This window comes from Alexandromys fortis, unplaced genomic scaffold, assembly GCF_014885135.2.
Source record: "Alexandromys fortis isolate MF-2015 unplaced genomic scaffold, M_Fortis_MF-2015_v1.1 scaffold_87, whole genome shotgun sequence".
Taxonomy (NCBI): domain Eukaryota; kingdom Metazoa; phylum Chordata; class Mammalia; order Rodentia; family Cricetidae; genus Alexandromys; species Alexandromys fortis.
In genome coordinates this window covers 3,907,093-3,927,137 of record NW_026067971.1, presented here as the reverse complement: position 1 = coordinate 3,927,137, position 20,045 = coordinate 3,907,093, and the positions used below count along the sequence as shown (strand labels likewise).

Below are 20,045 nucleotides of genomic sequence, written 5' to 3'. Positions count from 1 at the left end.
GGGTGCACCCACCCACGAAGACAGTGGGGCTGATCTATTGGGAGCTCACCAAGGCCAGCTGGACTGTGACTGAAAAAGCATGGGATAAAAGCAGACTCTCTGAATATGGCAGACAATGAGGGCTGCTGAGAAGCCAAGGACAATGGCACTGGGTGTTGATCCTACTTCATGTTCTGGCTTTGTGGGAGCCTAGACAGTTTGGATGTTCACCTTCCTAGACCAGGATGGAGCGGGGAGGACTTTGGACTTTCCACAGGGCAGGGAACCCTGACTGCCCTTCAGACTGGAGAGGGAGGGGGAGAGGAGTGGGGGGAGGGGGAGAGGAGAGGGAGGAGGGGGGAAAAGGGAAACGGGGAGGGAAATGGGAGGCGGGGAGGAGGCGGAAATTTTTTTTTCAATAAAAAATATTAAAAAAATTATACTTTTAAATGAACAAATATAGATCACCATCCTGAGCCACGCAATGCCTGAAACATTCGAGTCTCGAGAATGGATGGCCACATAAATGGAGGCAGGAAAATGTAAAGCAGCCTTGTATGGGTTAGATGGCAGGTAGGTGGGTAGGAATTTCTTGTACTTACAAATCTATGTAGAAATACACTGGATGTTCTTTATCCATCTTTTATTTACATATAAATGTGCAAGCACATATACATTTATTTCCCTCTATACATTCACAGAGATGTGGAAGGGGGGTATGGAAAGAGGAAGGAAAAGGAAGAAAAGGAGCAGTGGAGAGAGTGAGAACGACAACCAGGAGCCAGGAACTCCAGCCTGTGCGCACCGTAGAACGCTACTGAAGGGCGGATGTCGGAAGTGTCTTCAGGTTTGTATATGACAACTGCAGAGACAGAAGGGACTGGGAAGAAATGAGATAGTTTGTAAGAACAGTCAGGTCTCAGAAAACAGAACAAGGCTAACCAAACAACTGAACACATTGCTGGGTTTTAAGACCGTGATGAAACTTGTTGCTAGTTAAGACTCATTTGTATTACATATTTTAAAGATTTATCTGTCAGTCTGCATGTACTTCCTCAGGAGGTTATATCAAAGTCAAACTAAGTTTCTAAGTGGCTAGATTTAATTTAGATCCTTACTTTATAAACATATAAATTTTTTGTGGATCCAAAATTAACATTTTGTTTTAGAAATATAGCTACAATAAAGTTTGAATTACATAGGTCTAATGATGTATTGCTGTTCTGGCCTGCACTGACTCCTACCGTGGCCACCGCCAAAGGCGCCCGTTCAGTGAAACAGACGAGGCATACAGCAGTTGCGGACTGGCCCCAAGTGGCTCTCAAAGATAGGGTGCTCAGCCACAGCATCTCCTCATTAAACAGGCTCTACTGCACAATGTCAGCCCTGGAGACACTGCAGACCCTGGGTTCTTTCGAACCCACATGTTGATCCGTCCACAACAGTGCACGTCAAATATACAAAACTCATTGTAACCTCAGGAAGATAATAATAAAGTCACTAGTGTCTAAAGGGCTCTTGACTAAAAGTGGGACATTCCTTCTTACTGGTATTTATTTCTGTGGAACTGATATCAGTGCAACAGCAGCTTAAATATTATTTTAGCTTATGGGATGATTTAACCTTGCTATGTTCTAACTTTTCTTTCTTTTTCCACTTGTAAGTAAGGTAGAGAAACAAACTGGCGCAGGTCATTACTAACATTTGATCTCGCAAGAACACGCTAGGCAAACAATCTCTCTCTTCCTGAGGACTACAACGTTATGAATGTTAAAATCCGAAAACTGAGCCCTCTCAAATGAAATGGTATACCTTTATAACTAAAAATAAGATGCTATGTGTGAGAGTGCTCATGTATTCCAGCGACTTTCAACCCTAGCCACATGGCTATCAAGGACAACAAAACTGGGCCGGGATCAGAGGTCACAATACTTGAAAGAAGGAAGCAATATCTCGTTCTGAGGTGAAGTAGATTGATAGCATGCATAGCTCACTAAATAAATGATACTTAACTGCGGCTTTGTAGAAAATACTGTATCTGTAAGCTGCAGAGTGGCTCGGACTGCTGGGAAAACATGCTAGAACCCCAGGCAGGTGTGGAGTCCCACCCACGCAGCTCTCGGAGTGCTGCTCCCACGTCACTCTGTCACAGAGAAGAATCCACTGTGAACCACTGAGAAGGCATGGGGTACGTGGTAATTACAACACCAGGGACGTTGGTTAGAGACTCCTAGTGAGAACCAGACTCCACTGGCTGTGGGACGTGGGTCAGAGGTAGAAATGAGAGCTACCAACCCTCAGGAAGAAAGAAGAACCAACGAGGAGCGGTCTTATGCTGAAGTGAAACATGGGACTGGGGGCTGGAGAGACTGCTCAGCAGTGCGGAGCACAGCTCTGGCAGAGACAACGCGTGCAGCTCACAGCCACCTGCAACCTCAGGTGCAGGAGACCCAACGGCCTCCTGGCCTCAGCAGGCACGGCACACACATGGTACACACACATAATGCTGGGAAACACCCAAACATAAAATAAAGATTAATAAATCTTTTAAAAAGTGCTTTATTTCTGTTTTATATGTTCTACCCGCATGTGTGTCTGTGCACCGTGTGCGTTCATATCCACCAAGTCTACAAGACAAAGTTGGATCCCCTGGAATTGGAGGTGCATTTGTACGTCACCATGTGGGTGTCTGGAATTGAACCTCAGTCCTCTGGAGAAGCAAGTGCTTGTAACTACTAAGCCATCTCTATAGCCCCTTTTTTAAAAAGAAAAATTAAGAGTAAAGAAAAGAAAGAGACATCAAATTTTAAAACTGGTTTTTTAACATAGAGAACTCTTGTGCCTTTGGCCCGGCTTTCTATAGAGCATTATCTGAACACTAAATTGTCAACTACAACAGTATAGTAATAATTTAGAATTTTTAAGCTTTAACTATCATTTCTTTCATAGGATCTTTGTTGACCCTAACTTTCTCATTCTGTTCCCAGGGAGGCTGGAATACTCACCGCCACTGCTGTGATAGGTCTCTTCTTCATTTCTAGCTGCAGGACGAGCCCCAGTGGCCCCCAGAATAACATCCCAGTAAAGCTGCTGTCTTAGCCTGGCACAGTCTTTCCCAATGCTATCCTGCCTCATTCGATCAAAATTATGTAACTTTTGTAAGGAGAAACTGAGGCTTGTTCGTGGTGAGCTCAATGTCCAAGTTCCCAGGCAGTAACAGCTAATAGTGTTATCTGGTCTCTTCTAAAATCTGGATAGCCAACAGAAAACCATATGACGGAGTTCAAAGCACAGGCTGTTTGGGAAAAATGGATCACGGACCTCTTTTGACAAATCAGTCTACTTTTCTGAGCCTTGGGCAAAGAAAGAGCTGAGAGTCGAATAGACCCAGATTCTTTCCATGCAAACTCCGTGACCGTCAGGTCTGTTTTCCATTGGGCTGGTTGGGGGGCTGACGTCAGCCGAGGTGAGATGGAGGTGACTAAGGGAAAGGCTCCTTTCAAGACGACAGGTCTGTTCCAGAGAAACGCAGCGTCTGAAGGAGACTGCTGTGTTCACTATCAGTGCAACCACCCTCTTTGCACATCCAAAATAAAAAAAAAAATGAAATGTGGCGATTTCATTTTTTAGTTGTTTTAAATACTGAAAAATTGTTTTTCTTTTTGGGATGCTGGGGATCATACTTAAGGTTGGTGTGGTATGACACTGAGCTATAGCCCAGCCCTGAACATTTTTTAAAAGTAAAGTAACAACAGGAACTCTCCAGCCGGAACTGTGAAAATACATGATGGGAATAACCTTGCTCTGACTAACAGGAACTCAGTCATCAACCGGTTCAGGGATAGTGAGCGTGCTACTAAAGTCAAGGCAGGGTTTGGATAAAGATGTACTCAAAGACGTCATCTAATCCTAAAATTACCGAAACCCATTAGCAGTTGTCAGGATCAAGATCACAAGAGACTGTAGAGCATTTCAAAGTATGAATATTTGGGAAAAATACATAAATATGAATGGTGTGTGCACTGCGGGTGAGCTGTTCTGCTTGGTTTATCGCACATAAAGACCTCGATTTCCATAAGAATTCAAGGAGACAAACAGCATTTTCTGTTCTCATCTTTCTCTGTGTACAAGTTAAGACCTTTGCTGCACTTGTTTGCACAGCTTGTGTAAATTACATGCGCAGGGATACAACACAGTTGAAAACCAGTCTGCCCCAAACTAAAAACCACACTAGGATTGATGTTTCTGAATTCCACACCTCAACCGTGCTACGTGATGATGCTAGTAGGCAAGCCTAAGTTAGGGCTACTGGAAAATATAATAATGGAGGCTTAGGTAAGGTGGTCTAAGTATCTGCACAATAAATCTGTATTTTCAGGTTTTGTCTATTAGGTTTTAAAACACCTGAAAAAATACAGTCAGGTTTTATTGATAGCAAATGCTTTTGAAATCTTCACAGTAAAGAGATTCAGAACAGAAAATGTCTAGTTATTAAATAGTTCAAAGCACACTGTATTTTTTAAAAGCTTTTTGTTAGTGCATATATCCTTTAACAAATATAAAATTTTAAAATCTGGAAATATTGTGTTATCATAACTACTAAGTGAACAAATAAACTTAGGACTATTATGTGTTATCTTTACAGAGAAACTTGTGTGGACTCACACTGGGTAGTGAACACACCGACTGCCTCCTGAGATACACCGACTACATGCTAATGTATCTTGTTACAGGCAGTCCAACGAAAAGTTACTTATTTAAACAAAATACATTAAACTGACAATCATAGAACAATTTAAAGATTTTCATTCCACTAATATCTGATCTCTGTAATGCAAACCTAGCTAGGCTCTACTATAAAAATTCAGTTTTACTAAGCCATACTAATAACTTTAAAAACACTAAGGCAAAGAGTCTTTTGCAGCCAATACATTGGAATGCCAGACAATACTAATTTCCTTTTCTTCTGTGTGTGTAGTGTGAGCAGAGCATGTATGGATGTATGCGAGTGTGTGCCTGCGTGTGTGCACACGTGGGTCAGAAGACAACAGGTACTCCGGCTGGTGATTTCCACCTTATTTAAGGCAGCGTCTCTGACCACACAGGGAACTCGCTGTTTCAGCGACACTAGCTGCCCAGCATGCTGCCGGGACCTGCAGGATTCTGCACTCCCGCAGTGAGGTTACAGGCACACAAGTCCACACCCAGATCGGAAAAGTGCTCGGGTTCTTTTGAGATCTGGTCATTACGTCCACAGAGTAAAGGGTCTTACACAATGAGCCATCTCTTCAGCTCCATGGTTTTATTATTAGTATCATCATCTTTGATAGAGAGTCTCACTAGGTAGCTCTGGCTGGCCTGAAACTTACTAAGTAGACTCAGAGATCTGCCTGCCTCTGCCCCCGAGTGCTGGGATTGGAAATGTGAGTCATCACGACCAGTTCCATGGTTTTATTCACATGAAAAAAAGATATGGTTCATCCTAAATGTCAGAAATATTCATCTCGTTTAAACATATCTCCATTATTCAAAGGTTAACTATGTTTTTTTCTATTTGATCCACGGACAGTTAACTATAATAGTTTTTTTTTCTATTTGATCCATGGACATTATTCAGAGGTTAACTATAACAGTTTTTCTATTTGATCCACAGACATTATTCAGAGGTTAACTACAACAGTTTTTCCCATTTGATCGATGGACAACTGTCTTTTCCCACAATGGAAATATTTCTTTATGTGTGTCTTCAAGAGCACAGACTTAGGTGCAGATAAACTACAGTTTACACGTAAGCTGCCGCTGGCTAACACTGAGGGTGTCCTGACTTCACAAGTGGAGTCCTTCCTCTTCAGCTACGGAAGGGCCTGCTGCTGCCATCACAAAGGCTAAGACTGATACAGAGAATAAACTTGTAATTTTATTTCCCATCTTACAAAGATTCAAAACCATTTTATTTCAAGAATACATAGTAACAGGGCTGGAGAGATGGCCTGGCAGGAAAGAGGGCCCAGGTTCAGTTCCAGGTAACACCGTATGATGGTTCACAATTATCAGTAACTCCAGGTCCAGGGGATCCATGCCCTCTTCTGCCCTTCACAAACACTAGCCACATACACGGTGCACAAACATACATGAAGCACTCACACAAACATGTAAATAATATATTGAATTTCTTTTATTCTAAAAATCCCCGTGTTCCTAAATCCCCGGATGGTTCCCAGAGCAGCTAGTGTCCGGAGTCCCGAGCGGCTATAGGCAGGCAGCGAGCTCGGCAGCGAGCTCAGCAGAGACAATTGTGGGTCCCTGCAAGATCCTCAGGTGGTTTACAGTTTATGAGCCGTGGCCCATCCCAGGTGGGTGTAAAGAGGCGGCGGGTAAAAGGCACATAGACACAAAAAATAGGCATAAAGCTAAAAATTAAAAGAGAGAGAGAGAGGGACAGAGACACGCGCGTGCACGTCAAAAGGGACAGTAAGAGAGTTTCAAGATGGCGGGGGCTGGGGTTGGGGGGGTCACTGTAGGTGGGCATGGCTTGTCCCTTAAAGGAACTAGTGACCAAAGAATAACAATTACTTTAAACGTCACTAATACTTTATAAGATGTATATCAGATACAAACCCACAATATCAATTAAATATCTATTATTTCCTCCATAATTCTCGATTCTTTAATAATTTGTAATCCCTGAGTTGAAGGAAATACTGCAATATGTCTTTTACTAGGACAGGGCATGCTTCAACTTAAGCAAAAGAAGAACAGGCCTTTTGCAGAAGGAAGGAAATCTATGGACAGACTAAACAACCACCTAAGATGGTTATGGGCTTAGGGCTGGGCTTATGTGAGCAATTCTTTGCTGTGCGCATGGGAGGACCTGATTTTGATCTAGCCCACATAAAAGCCAGGCTTGGTGAGGAGACTTGTAATTGTAGCTCTGTGGTGATTGGGGTTGGGGGAGGGGCAGTGGTGTGAGGTGAGGTGGGGATAAGATTCCTGGGGCTTGCTCTTTAGTCAGAAAGTTTTGGGTTCAATGGAAGCCCTGTCTCAGAAAACAAGGTGGTGGTTGGAGAGATGCCTCAGCAGCTAAGGGCACATACTTCTTACAGGTTAGGTTCTGAGCCACTATGTAATCTCCTAACTCTAGGGGATCTGATGTCTTTGTCTGGCCTCTAAAAGTACTATATTCAAATTCACAACATCATACTCCTCATCGATACACACAGTTAAAAATAAAAATAAATCTTTTAAAAAAAAATAAAAAATAAAAAAAGGTGGATGCTCCTGAGGAACAACACCCAACATCTCTGCTCCAGACACACAGAGGCACATATGTCTGCACACATACGAACAAGCATCCCCGGCACACATGAAAGCCAATCTCTGGCCTCCAGATAAACACAAAGGGCACATGCGTCTTTATACACATGAACAAGCATTCTCTGCACACACAAAAGACAGCATTTCCTCAATTCTTTTACTCTTTACTCTAAATAGAAAGCATTATAAAGTCCTTTTCAAATAGCTACAACAAAGGACAATACAATTATAACAATGAAATGAGAATTTATAAAGCTTTCATCCTAAAATAGTTCAGGATTTGGCTAGTTTGGTCTACACGTAAGTTCTGAGGAAGCTGCACCCATGTCCATATGTGTGTTTAGTTGAAAATCCATTTTTTTCTCTTGCGTGAATTTATGCTAAAATAGTTCCTATCCTTATGTTGCAAACATAACTTTATTCAATTTCAATGTTTTGATTTTTTTTTCTGTGCGTGAGTCAGATATTTTGGAGTCAGCTTAAACACAGAATAAGCACTGTGCTGGTATAGTGCACACCTTTAATGCCAGCGCTGCTGAGATAGTTCAAGGCCAACATGACACAGGAAGAGCAGGCTATATGGAACTTATCAAGTTGATTTGATGCTTTTCAAATTAAAAATGTAATAAATGCTTGTTTAATCACTTCACACTCATCTGATTCATCTATTTTTGCTAGGTCCATTTTATAGACAGCATAACTCAGACTAGGGACAATGCCTCAACTCATAGACACGAAATGATGACTTTAAATCTGTACACCTACATACCATGCTTTTAGAATGCAGATCTCAAACTATTTCAAACCAACGATGCCTGTCATGTACTCCGAAACCTGTTTTGGAAGCTGGTGGTCTGAGTTCACCTGGTACCAAGCAAGGTCACCTCCCTGAGCTTGGTGTGACCCATTGCTTCTGAGACCCATGAGCCAGCCATTCCCTGAGGCCTCCACTGAGACAGCACACATCACATAACACTGCCTGACCCTGAGGGTTAGAGTTAATACATGCACTGTGGAGTGCTTGTGTAGGGGGACTTGGGCATGCTGTAGGGAGGAATTGAGCGTGCTGTAGGGAGGAGGATTGGGCATGCTGTAGGGAGGACTTGAGCATGCTGCAGGGAAGGGGAGTTGGGCATGCTGTAGGGAGGACTTGGGCATGCTGCAGGGAAGGGGAGTTGGGCATGCTTAGGGAGGACTTAGGCATGCTGTAGGGAGGACATCGCCATGCTGTAGGGAGGATTTGAGCATGCTGCAGGGAAGGGGAGTTGGGCATGCTGTAGGGAGGACTTGGGCATGCTGCAGGGAAGGGGAGTTGGGCATGCTGTAGGGAGGACTTGGGCATGCTATAGGGAGGACACAGGCATGCTGTAGGGAGGACTTGAGCATGCTGCAGGGAGGACATCACCATGCTGTAGAGAGGACTTTACAGCACACTCTGATTGGAGTTTTGATAGAAGACTGAACAGAAACTGACAGGAGCTAATGTGGCCTAGATGCAAACACTTGGCAGTGGAAATCAGACTTGTAGAATGGTTTAATAGCCCTTCTTTATTTTAAGACACAACCTTAGGTATTTTAATTCATTTATTCTCTCAGACACACACAGATTTACTAACCTTCCACATTCATGGCTTCTCTCAGAACCTGAAGCTTCTTTTGTCTCTCTCGAATTCGGTCCAAGGCACTTGATACTGCAGAGGAGGTTGGTGTGTCTCGAGTGTGATATGCTGGCTCCGCTCTCTGAGGCCCCAAGACATCCAAGGCAATGCTTCCATCAGAGTACCTGGCCTCCTTCTTTCTAGGAGTGCTTGAAGTCCGCCCTGTTACCGCCTCAGGGTCACCGTGCTGGGACCTGCCAGTCTCTCCAGAAAAGTCCCTGTCAGCCGTACAAAGCAAGTCCATGGATGAAGCCCAGACCTTTTTCTTAGAGAATGTGTCGACTCCAGGGAAAGCCCTTTTTTGCGGACTGCTAGTTTTGAACTGGTAAGGGGAACAAACAGTCTCAGAATCTTCATGCCTGGAATTATTATCAGATGGGATATCCTTGAAATAATCTTCCTCATCTTGTGTGTCTCTGATGGACAGAAATCCCATAGATTTACTAAGCCCTTTGTTAAGAAAAGTCTGATGAGAGAATGGAGCCTTGTGTATGTCTAGTACATCAGAAGTGGAGCTTCTTCCTGGAATGATAAGAATCTATCATGTATGCGCAGAATCTTTAGAAAGTCAGCAAGAATGTAACCCACCACGGATAAAGCACAGCAGTTCCCTAAATTATCCACGTGTAGGATCAGAGACGAAATGACGACTGTAATTGTGAGTGTGGAAACAGCGTATAAATCATTGAGGCCAATGTCTCTTTGCTCTGCTTTAGCATGATGGGGCCCTTGTGCATGCAAGAACTGCACCACTGAGGGATGCCTGCCTCACAATGCCTCTCAGAGAACCAGGACTGCAGCACTGGGGGATGCCTGCCTCACAAGGCCTCTCAGGGAACCAGGACTGCACCACTGAGGGATGCCTGCCTCACAAGGCCTCTCAGGGAACAACATAAATAGCATATTGAACCTGCGCTTCCGAGTAGTACTATTTCCATCAGCAGAAGTAAACTATTTGGTTTTCAAACAAAGACAAAAGCTGTTAATAACATCTACTTTTGTAGAATGTTAATTGTCCATGAAATTATGGAGATAATGTAATGCATAACATACTCTTTTAACTTGTAAAAATACAACTTAAAGTATGTTTCAGGTAAAAAGTCCTGGTATTTCTGATCCTTTAAATAAATGTTTGATTGAAGAATATAGAATTCTTTCTATTCTGCAATACAAGGAATTATCAAGTTCAAGAAAACTTTACCATATCTGAAACCGAGATAACTTCCATCTAAATTGTTAAAGAAATTGTCATGCCGGACTAGAGACTGAAGTTCCTCCCTTAGAGTGGAATGCACACCATTTTCTAGCTGCAGCAGCAATGTTAGCTTCATCTCTAGAGGTCAGTAGAGTTAAAACCAGGTGTGTATCCTGTGGGTTGTAAAGGTCAATGGAGACACACCAGAAATGTCCATTCAACTACACCAATTCTATGAATCAACAGACTCAACAACCAAAATGGTCTTTGTTCAGTACTGAAAAAGAAGTTGGAAATATTTTTAGGTTACTACCTCAATAGCCCTAAATATTGACAACTTTCTCTGACATATTCTGTGATTTCTCCTTGAAAATAAACATGCTGTATAATATGACTAGATCCTTCTTAGTAACAAGGAATGGCTTTCGAATTCATTTGAATCTACCAGTTGTCACTTCAAAGCAATAACTATAAGCTTTAATTCCTTGATAACAAATGTACCTTAAAAATATGAGGAAAAGTATATTTAAATCAGTTAATGCAATAAATAACAATACAAATGCTAAGTGGTTTGTATTTCATATCCCTGTAAACATGGATCTATTCAGCATAACTACAGACAGCTTCCATACTTGAGGTACTGGATCTACTGGGCACTAGGAAACATACTCTCCTGCACCCAGGCAGATTATTACAAAATTTACCTTCTACCTGAAGGCATGGCTGTGTCACAGTCCTTCAGGGGTAAGTAACATTGTTACACAAACTACATTTTGAAGCTAGCAAATTTAAAACTGTATAGACTTCAAGACAAATATATTCTAGTAAGCTGACAGAATACATAAGCTAAAAAGTAAAAAAAGAACTAAGGATCCGAGGATCATGAGCCACATGCAAATGCAGCCATCCTCAGTGGCCAGAGCTGGAAAACTCAAGCAGGGTATGCTGACACACCACAAGCTCATGCAGCCACTCTGTTCCTTGGTTATGGTGTCAATGTAAGTGCACTCTCCACGCCGGCTTCTCCTCGGTCTCCAAATCGCCCACCTTCACTGGCCTCCAGCTGACCCCTCCTCTCTCCCACCACGGAGGAGTGCCTTCTCACCTTCCCTGGCTCATGCCACCCACCCCAGGGGCTCTGCTATGGGCCCTTACAGTGCCAGTGTTTCTTCCTTTGCATTGAGCTGTTCCCATTAGGACACAAATGCCATCCTTCTCAAAAGACAGACAAAACCAAGACAAACTCCTCCCATTCCCTCACCCTTTGCAGCTGCTGTCTCTCCAGTTCCTCACTCTTTATTCACTATGTCCTCTACTGGTCAGGCTCCAGCTACTCCACATCTGTGTGGCCCATCACACACCACTAGCGGCCTCCACATTGCCTAGCTCAGCGACTCTGCTCCAGGTGAAGGCCTTTCTCTTTCAAGCCTGGCTCCCCTCCTGAGGCTGCTTGTCCCTCTCCAAATCTTTTAATGTGTGTTCGTTGGGTTTCCTCATGTATCAGGTTCAGAACTCCTTTTTAGTCTTTTCCTTATAAATTTTATTAATATTAATAAAAATTAAAAATATGACCTGGATTTGAAAAACTCCCACGTTTTCTTTCTTAATATCTATCTTTTTGGGGAAGCTCCAGACTTACACAACTGGAGCTCCTCCTACTGTGCCCGAAGAGCACCTCAAACTGTCCAAGGTTCCATCTCGTCTTGTTTACTGCTCCCAGTCTTTCCTAATACTGGTTACTCAAAGTGGAAACATGGGCACGCTCCTTAAATGACTCATCCTCCTTAGCTTCCTCAGCAATTCTGTTCAGAATTCTCAGACACCTCACTTTATGTGTTGATTTCCAGTTCCATCACATCAAACCCAATCAATGACACTGAGTGGCAAGTTCACTGTTGTGCCCTCAGATTAGCTGCTTCTATGAACTCCATCCAGCAACCAGAATTATATTTTTCCAATGTCAATTCCACCACGTCACTGACCTGCTCAACTAATCAGACAGCCTATCATTCACGAAATGGAAACCTCCCAGCCTGCACTTGTTATCTCTTTTCTCACTTTATCCAAGCTGCAGGCTCTCTGTTGACCTCTTATAAATAAAATATACTTTTCTGCCTTTTCTATTCCAGATCTTTCTCATGTCGTTTCTTTGCATTCAATTGTTTTAATCTTTTCAAAAAAAATTGATTAGCTTACTTATCTTTATGTGTATGGGTGCTTTGCCTGTATGTATTTAAGTGTATGACATGTGTGTAGTGCCTCCAGAGGCCAGAAGAGTGTGTTGGATCACCTGGGACTTGAGTTACAAAAAGTTGTAAGCCACTTTGGGATGCTAGGAATTTAACTTAGGTCCTCTGGAAGAAGCCAGTACTTGTAACTGCTGAGCCATCTCTCCAGGCTCCCCACAGTTTTATTTTAAATGGGACTTCCTAAAAGTAGACAACCCTAATGTCACTGTAATATAAACAAAACACTTAACAAATAGATTGCAAGTCTCTTCGACTTGTAAGAACTAAGTACATGTCTGCGTTAGACTGTTAGTGGTTACTAACAATATATTAGTTGGTCATGGTAGCTCCAGGAAGCATGTCTTCTCCCTGGCCACACAGGCCTAAAGGAAATGCAACTACACACCTTTCAGAAGTTGCCGATTTACAGACAGGGTCCTATGGTTGTGATGAAAATAAATTAGATACAGAAATATTTCAGTATATATCTACTGAAAGTCCAAAAGGCTAAGGCCAACATGGATTACATATTAAAACCCTATCTCAAAGAAATCAGAAGTGGGGCTGGGGAGATAGCTCAGTGGTTAAGAGCACTTCCTGCTCTTACGGAGGACCTGGGTTCAGTTTGCAGTCACTACATGGTGGCTCACACTGTCACTCAGTTCCTGGAACCCTCTTCTGGCCTCTGTAGGCACTATAAACATGTGGTACACATATAAGCAAACATTCACACACACAAGAGGAGGACAGCAGAAGAAAGGAGCTATAAGGGCAGCAACGAGAAGGTGGCATTGGCTGGGGATGGAGGGGATGACTGACAGGAAAGAGGGAAGGAAAGATAAAAAATGTTATGAGGATTTAAAAAAACCACAAAAAACATACTGTATAAGCCTACTTAAAAAATGTATGTGCATGCATACATTTGTGTATACACATACACACAAACATACACATACATACATACATACATACATAAACACATACATTTTTAATTGAGTTATGTCACATGGTGTCCCCAAGAGCTATGTAAATCTAACAAAAATTCCAGCATCAGGCATGGGAACCCCCATACCTCCTGAATTGCTGTTTGAGGAATACATGAGTCTCCCAAAACAATACAGGCTATTGACACTGCCCAATGTTACCTTCCCCAGAAACTGCAAAGTAAGACCTTCCTACTGAGGACACCACACACTTCAGACACAGGACTGGGAGGAATAAAGCTGAAACTGACCCAGGAAGTCCCTCTGACAGCTGGCTTTTTCAGCACGGGAAGGCGCTATGAAGCTTGCCTAGTATGAGGAGCAAAACCTACAAACAAAAGGCTAGTGTGAACTCTATGAGCCACAGTGGCTGGCCTGGCAATTATCTCCAAAGGTGCAACAGTGGTTATTTCACTGGGGGCAGCCAACAGGGAGGGATTCATGCCCAGTGCTATAGACACAGCCAACCACAGGTGACTGGAGAGCTCATAAACCCCAGAGGAAAGCTTGCTCCTACCATCTCCCTAAGCGTATGTAATTGCAAACTGCAGCCTACACACTTATTCTCACGTTCAGAGATAAGTGTAGCAGCCCTCATCCCTCACCAGGGGAGCTTCTTTTTATCACAAACTGAGACCACTACAGGGATCCCCAGCTGGTCAAAATGCAGAGATTAAGTGTGTCTTTGAGGCACCTAACCCTAAGAGGGCTGTCGGCAATGCAACCCTTGAGCCTAAACCTAAGGCTCAGGGAACATCACAGAAGAGGGGGGACCAGGATGTCTACTGCTAGCCTAGATAGTATCCACTAGACATCATAAGAAAATGCACGTGTGAACTTCCAACTATATACTTGCTTGAACAATAATGGCATAATGGCATCGCCAGTTGACTCGCCAACAGACAGTGGAAATTTCACAAATCCTGTCCCTAGATGAACTATAGGTGATCAGTAGCTGATGAGAGGGGGGAAATCAGTTTCCTCCAGGGACAGGATCCCAAAGCTGTCCAATCATGAGTGCTTTGTTCTGGACACATATGAAAATGGTCAATGCTACCGGTACTCAACAGATTGTATGTGAGCACATACACACACAGCTGTATATATGTAACAATAATTACAAGTGGTCATAAATTTGGGAGGGAAAGGCAGGAGTGAAATAAATGCAATGGTCATGTATAAAGTTCTCAAATTAAATTAAAAACAGATTCACACAAATAAAACAAAAATAAATCTTCAAAAATAACAAGAAAATACATAGTGAAAATAAAATCATCTACTTGAAAGTTTGCCACAACTTTGTTTTGATCCTCCAAATATGTCAACTATAACGATGGTGGAATTTGTTGTTGAAGTTTTCAAAGCATATCTGTTAACATTATAAGCACAAACCTAAGATTTCATGACAATTACTTATAAAAGCTTGAATCATAATTGAAGCCCCAAAAAAGACCACAAAAAAGATGGTGAGACAGAAAGATCTGAAACAAAAGAGAGATGGAATGAGGAAATGGGCAAAAAATGGCAGCGTGAGACAAGTTTAAAGCCAGAGGAGTACACACTTGTCATCAACAATCCAATGGAAAGTATGAGCGTCGTAAAGTTATGAGTTACAAAAAAATGTTAAAGAACATTGTGGGTAAGAGAAGAAAAAGAGCTAAGTGGCTTTTTTCCTGTATCTCTTTGCCTATGAATGGCTTTATTTGAATTTTGGAATTAAAAGGAGCCATGCTCTTAGGTAGGTGTGTAGGCATGTGGTAAGAAGGCTGATGTCAGATGGCCCAAACAAGCCATTTTTAAACCAAATCTTCCTATCTGGCAATATCACCATATTCTGTCACACTAATGACGCCCTCACTTCTTCAGCTGTACAACCAGACACATAACTGCTGACTTACACATTATAGGATGAAAGGTTGTGTTTTATAAAAGAGGATTATTTATGTACAATAAAAGATACAGTATAAAATAATAGTAAGATTTCTGAAAATCACAAATCTTACTAAATAAAGTAAAGGTATACTATAGGAGTGTAGTTACTTTATGTTGCTAAGGCACTAAGGAAAATTCACCAATCCAGTAACTTAAAATACGAGTTCAAACACAGAACCTCTCCGTATTGGCGAGAAGAAACACTGTCCTAGGCTAGGACTGATGCCTGAGTCGGCCAACTAAAGAGCACGTGCTGATAGCAGCACTGCCTTTGTACTGGATCATTTGTGCTGGAGACGAAGCCAAGAGTACACCACTCGACTGCTTTCCCCACAGCTCTAAACATGTGTGCAAGCTACACGTACAGTAAATACCACTGCACTCATCGGGAAAGCACGGCAGCTGTGGCCACTGCCAGGCAGTGAGGTCAACGCCTATGGTGACAGCATCCCCACTGGGGCTGCTCGAGCTTTTGAGGAGGAAAAAACAATCAAAGTTCCTCATCCTGACACACTAACGCCTTCTGCTGTACAACCTGACACACTTACCCCTTCCACTGTACCACTCATCTTTACACACTTACTCCTTCCACTGTACCACTCACCCTGACACACTTACCCCTGCCACTGTACTGCTCATCTTGACACACTTACTCCTTCTGCTGCACTAGCATTGCACACTGGACTGACTGATTTACTGTGAAATTCATACATGACTTTATTTTGTCACTTCCATTAGCTTTCTATATCCTTTCCCCAAGAAGAACAGTAAGAGACTCGGTCTCCTTTGATGTCTTACAATACAGCTTCCAAGAGAATGAGGGTTGAGTGACTTGATTATAAAACTTTTAAAAACCAGTTTAGGTGGCATCATTTAGCAGAAAGACTCCTATCAAGAGACTGTGGCTTTAATGTTTTCTTCCTAATCAACCCATAAGCTTGTGCAAACCGGTCAATCTTCATTTTTCTCATTTCCTCCAGCTATAACATGTGGGATGATTTAACGTTCCCTCTTTTTGAGACGACAGGAGAGAAGAGATAACCCACCTGAACTATTCTGAGTTCTTTGGAACGAAGGCATAGGTACCAAATTTCGTCTCTTTTCTATCTAAATTGTTTTCTTTTGAGAGAAAACAATGAAACCAGAGATCTGAAGGTTTCCATAGAAGTCTGAGATCTGTTGTTGAACAGAGTATGACATGTTCCACAAAGGATGAAGAGCTTCAGGAGGATCTAAGCTCAATTTACAGACACAGATTACCACCAATTATAAGCATCCAACTTTAAAATGAAGCCATAAACAATCTCCTGGAGAGTGTACATTTTGCTAAAATCCAAATAGGGAGCAATAAATAGAGTGAACAGCTACAAACAAAAGATTTAAGAAAATCGGGACAAAGTGGCACACACATTTAATCCAGCCCCTGACAGACACAGGCAGGTGGAGCTCTGTTTTTAGAACCAGCCTGGCCTACAGAGTGACTTCCAGGGCAGATAGGGCTATACAGAGAAAACTTGTCTTGGAAAAGAAACAAACAAACATAGATTTAAGACCATATAAAGTCTTCATGGAGTTTATTCCCAACTGTTTCAATTCAACCTGTATCCTACCATTCCCCTCTCCCCTCTCACACACAGACTCAAAAAGTCAGAGCATCTCTGGGAAAGGAACTTCAGTATTAAAGGAGGCTGCTGAGTTCCCCCGCTGTCCTTAAAAATGAGCTGAATTCTCAGTACTCCTTATTGTCCGCTATGTTCAGCGAGTCCAGTTTTATCCCATGCTTTTTCAGACCCAGGCCAGCTGGCCTTGGTGAGCTCCCGATAGAACATCCCCCTTGTCTCAGTGTGTGGGTGCACCCCTCGCGGTCCTGAGTTCCTTGCTCATGCTCTCTCTCCTTCTGCTCCTGATTTGGACCTGAGATTTCAGTCCGGTGCTCCAATGTGGGTCTCTGTCTCTGTCTCCTTTCATCGCCTGATGAAGGGATGCTCACCTTACTAGACCTGGAGGGAGGTGGGAGGTCCTTGGACTTCCCACAGGGCAGGGAACCCTGATCGCTCTTTGGGCTGACGAGGGAGGGGGACTTGGTTGGGGGAGGGAGGGAAATGGGAGGCGGTGGCGGGGAAGAGACAGAAATCTTTAATAAATAAATAAATTAAAAAATAAACAAAAGCAGCACATCAAAAAAAAAAAAAAAAGAGAGAGAGATGAAATTCACAGAAAACAGAAGCCGAATCGTCTACATACTCCTGGGGTTCTGAAGCCATCACCACTTATATGACAGTGGTGTGGGTTTCCGCTAACGCTTGACAGGAAATGCTTGTGTTTTGCGTGTGTGGCTAGTGAAGCCATGCTATCAGTGTGAAGTAACAAAGGAGGGGCAGACAGCCCACAAGTTTAGGACTTGACTTTGTCACAGATTTCAGAAGCAAGATTCAAGGTCATTCACTGACACACAAAGTAGTAAGAGGTATTAAATTAGCAATCAAACAACAGACACAGATTATCCATGAACTGACTTGCTTCTTTCAACCCAACTTTGTATCTCACTGCCCGCCTACTGTTTTTTCTAATGGAACTTTGATCAGGATCCCAGTGCACTGAAGCTATGGTCCATGGACACTTCTAACTGGTGAATAATGAGGAGACTCTTCACTAGTAATGTAGGCTTACAGGGTACGTGGCTACCCGTGGCCAGGAATTGAACAAGCGTGTCCAGGTATCAGCATCCTAGAAGAGGATCTGTTCTTTGAAAGCTAACCTCTGAAATTAACACATGCTAACGACACCTGACTGCTAATCGCCTCTGACTCGTGGGCACGTAGTCAGGATGCTTTCATTGCTTCAGTTCTGTTGAGGTGTTGACGACTGAAACAGGAACTTCAAATGGCTCCAGTACAATATTCTTACCACTGTGTAAATGCTGGCCTAGAACACCAGAGGTTCCTCCTCCATTATCCCCAACCAAAACACGGGTGCAATTTCTACTCCAAATGCAATTGAGAGAAATGCTTGATTTTTATTACTCCAAAATGGAAGTAGAAAAACATCTGGTTTACCCTGAGTGACGAACTGTAAATCTTTACAAACTCTCTTCAGTTTGGACAGAGGAGGGATTTGTTCTGACCCCACTCTCACAGAATACAATCAATATTAATGATTCCTGTTAGTCTGTAAAAATTAGCTGCACGGAAACAGCCCATGAATCAGAATCCTAAAGATCTAGTAAACAACACCACTGAGTAATTTTTAGTATAAAATCAGAGTCATAAATAAAACAGATTAAAACTTATTTCCAAACTTGTAATGCTTTGTTACAGTAAGAAAATGGTCAAATAATTCAAGCCAAGATGGTGAGATGCTTTCTTTTCTGACCTATCGCTCACCCAAGATATGGAGACCAGTGAAATAATAGAAGTCTAACATATTTCCTTATGAAAACACTAAAAAGTTGAACTATGAAAACAGAAAACTACATTTCACTGTCTAACATTTTAATAAAATTCTTTCTCATGCTTGAACAATCAACACATACTCATTGAATAGTTACAAAATAAACTGAACATAATATATCAGCAGGTTTTTTCTTTATGTTCTGGAAGCTAACCTCACATAATTTCTTACTTAAAAGCAATAAATAAACCACTAGTTAGGCTATGCTACAGAGTAGATACCAATTCAATTAAGCCTCTGACGTGGGACTCCCCTCCGTATGCTGTGAATATGTTTTATTACCATTGGTTAATGAATAAAGCTGTTTCAGCCAATGGCTTAGCAGAATAAAGCTGGGTGGGGAAATCCAAACTGTGATATAGAGTAGGCAGAGTCTAGGAAACGCCATGCAGCTATCTAAGGAGAAAGACGCCAGCCAGAAACTTACCTGGTAAGCCACAGCCTCGTGACAATATACAGGTTAATAGAAATGGGTTAATTCAAGATGTTAGAGCTAGCTAGAAATATGCCTGAGTCATTGGCCAAACAGTGCTGTAATTAATATAGTTTCTGTGTGATTATTAGGGTCTGAGTGGCTGGGAAATGAATGAGCAGTCTCCGCCTACAAGTCTCTAGTTGCTACCCCTGAAATATCATATGACAATTAGTGTCTGGAACATTAAACTGTGAAACACAGATGGTAATAAAATGTGCTGTGTTAACATATCACAGCCTTTAAAATTTCATAAGCTAAGCACGGCAGGGCAATTTTCCCGCAGTAGAACCTTGATGGACATGGAACAGACAAAAAGCTATCACACCATTTTGGGGAGGTCTTGAAAGAACATAAAACATCTAAAAGAATTAATCATAAATATATAAAATTATACTTATTAAATCAGCAGGTAACATAAACGTTAACTGCACAACACAGCCAAGTAACTGGCAACAGGAGCGGACAGAGGGAAACTCCAGGAAGACTGGAGACTGAACAGGAAAGAAAAGGGCAGGAGTATAGAAGGTAGGAGGCGGGGGAGGAGGGGCACAGATGGAAGAAATGCAGGGAGGAAAGGGGGAAAGAAAGGAAGTGGGGAGACAGAGTGAAAGGCAAACCTTGCTAGTCTAATGTCTCACTTACATGCTCAGAATGAGTCCTTAAAAAAAGACTGTTGTAGCTTGCTATTGACACTCATAAATAATTCTCTATTATTCTGTTCTAAAGAGGATAGTGACTAAAACTGATGATTCTTTGCACCAACATCCACATTATGTTTTAGTTAAATCCTATTACAACAAACAGCCTCTTTCCCATAGAGCATGTGTCCAC

The 20,045-nt window shown here is 42.3% G+C and overlaps 1 protein-coding gene across 6 annotated transcripts in view; it reads right to left on the bottom strand.

The window, feature by feature from the left end:
• Ptpn13 (protein tyrosine phosphatase non-receptor type 13) overlaps window positions 1–20,045 on the bottom strand; it is a 180,333-nt gene that overhangs the window by 93,131 nt on the left and 67,157 nt on the right. For 5 of the 6 annotated variants that reach the window (XM_050155706.1, XM_050155709.1, XM_050155711.1 and 2 more), the window contains exon 7: window positions 8,910–9,473. The exons of the other annotated variant lie outside the window; for it this stretch is intronic. In XM_050155706.1, the coding sequence (XP_050011663.1) occupies window positions 8,910–9,473 (564 nt within the window). The remainder of the gene's footprint in view (window positions 1–8,909; window positions 9,474–20,045) is intronic. 6 annotated transcript variants of the gene reach the window in all.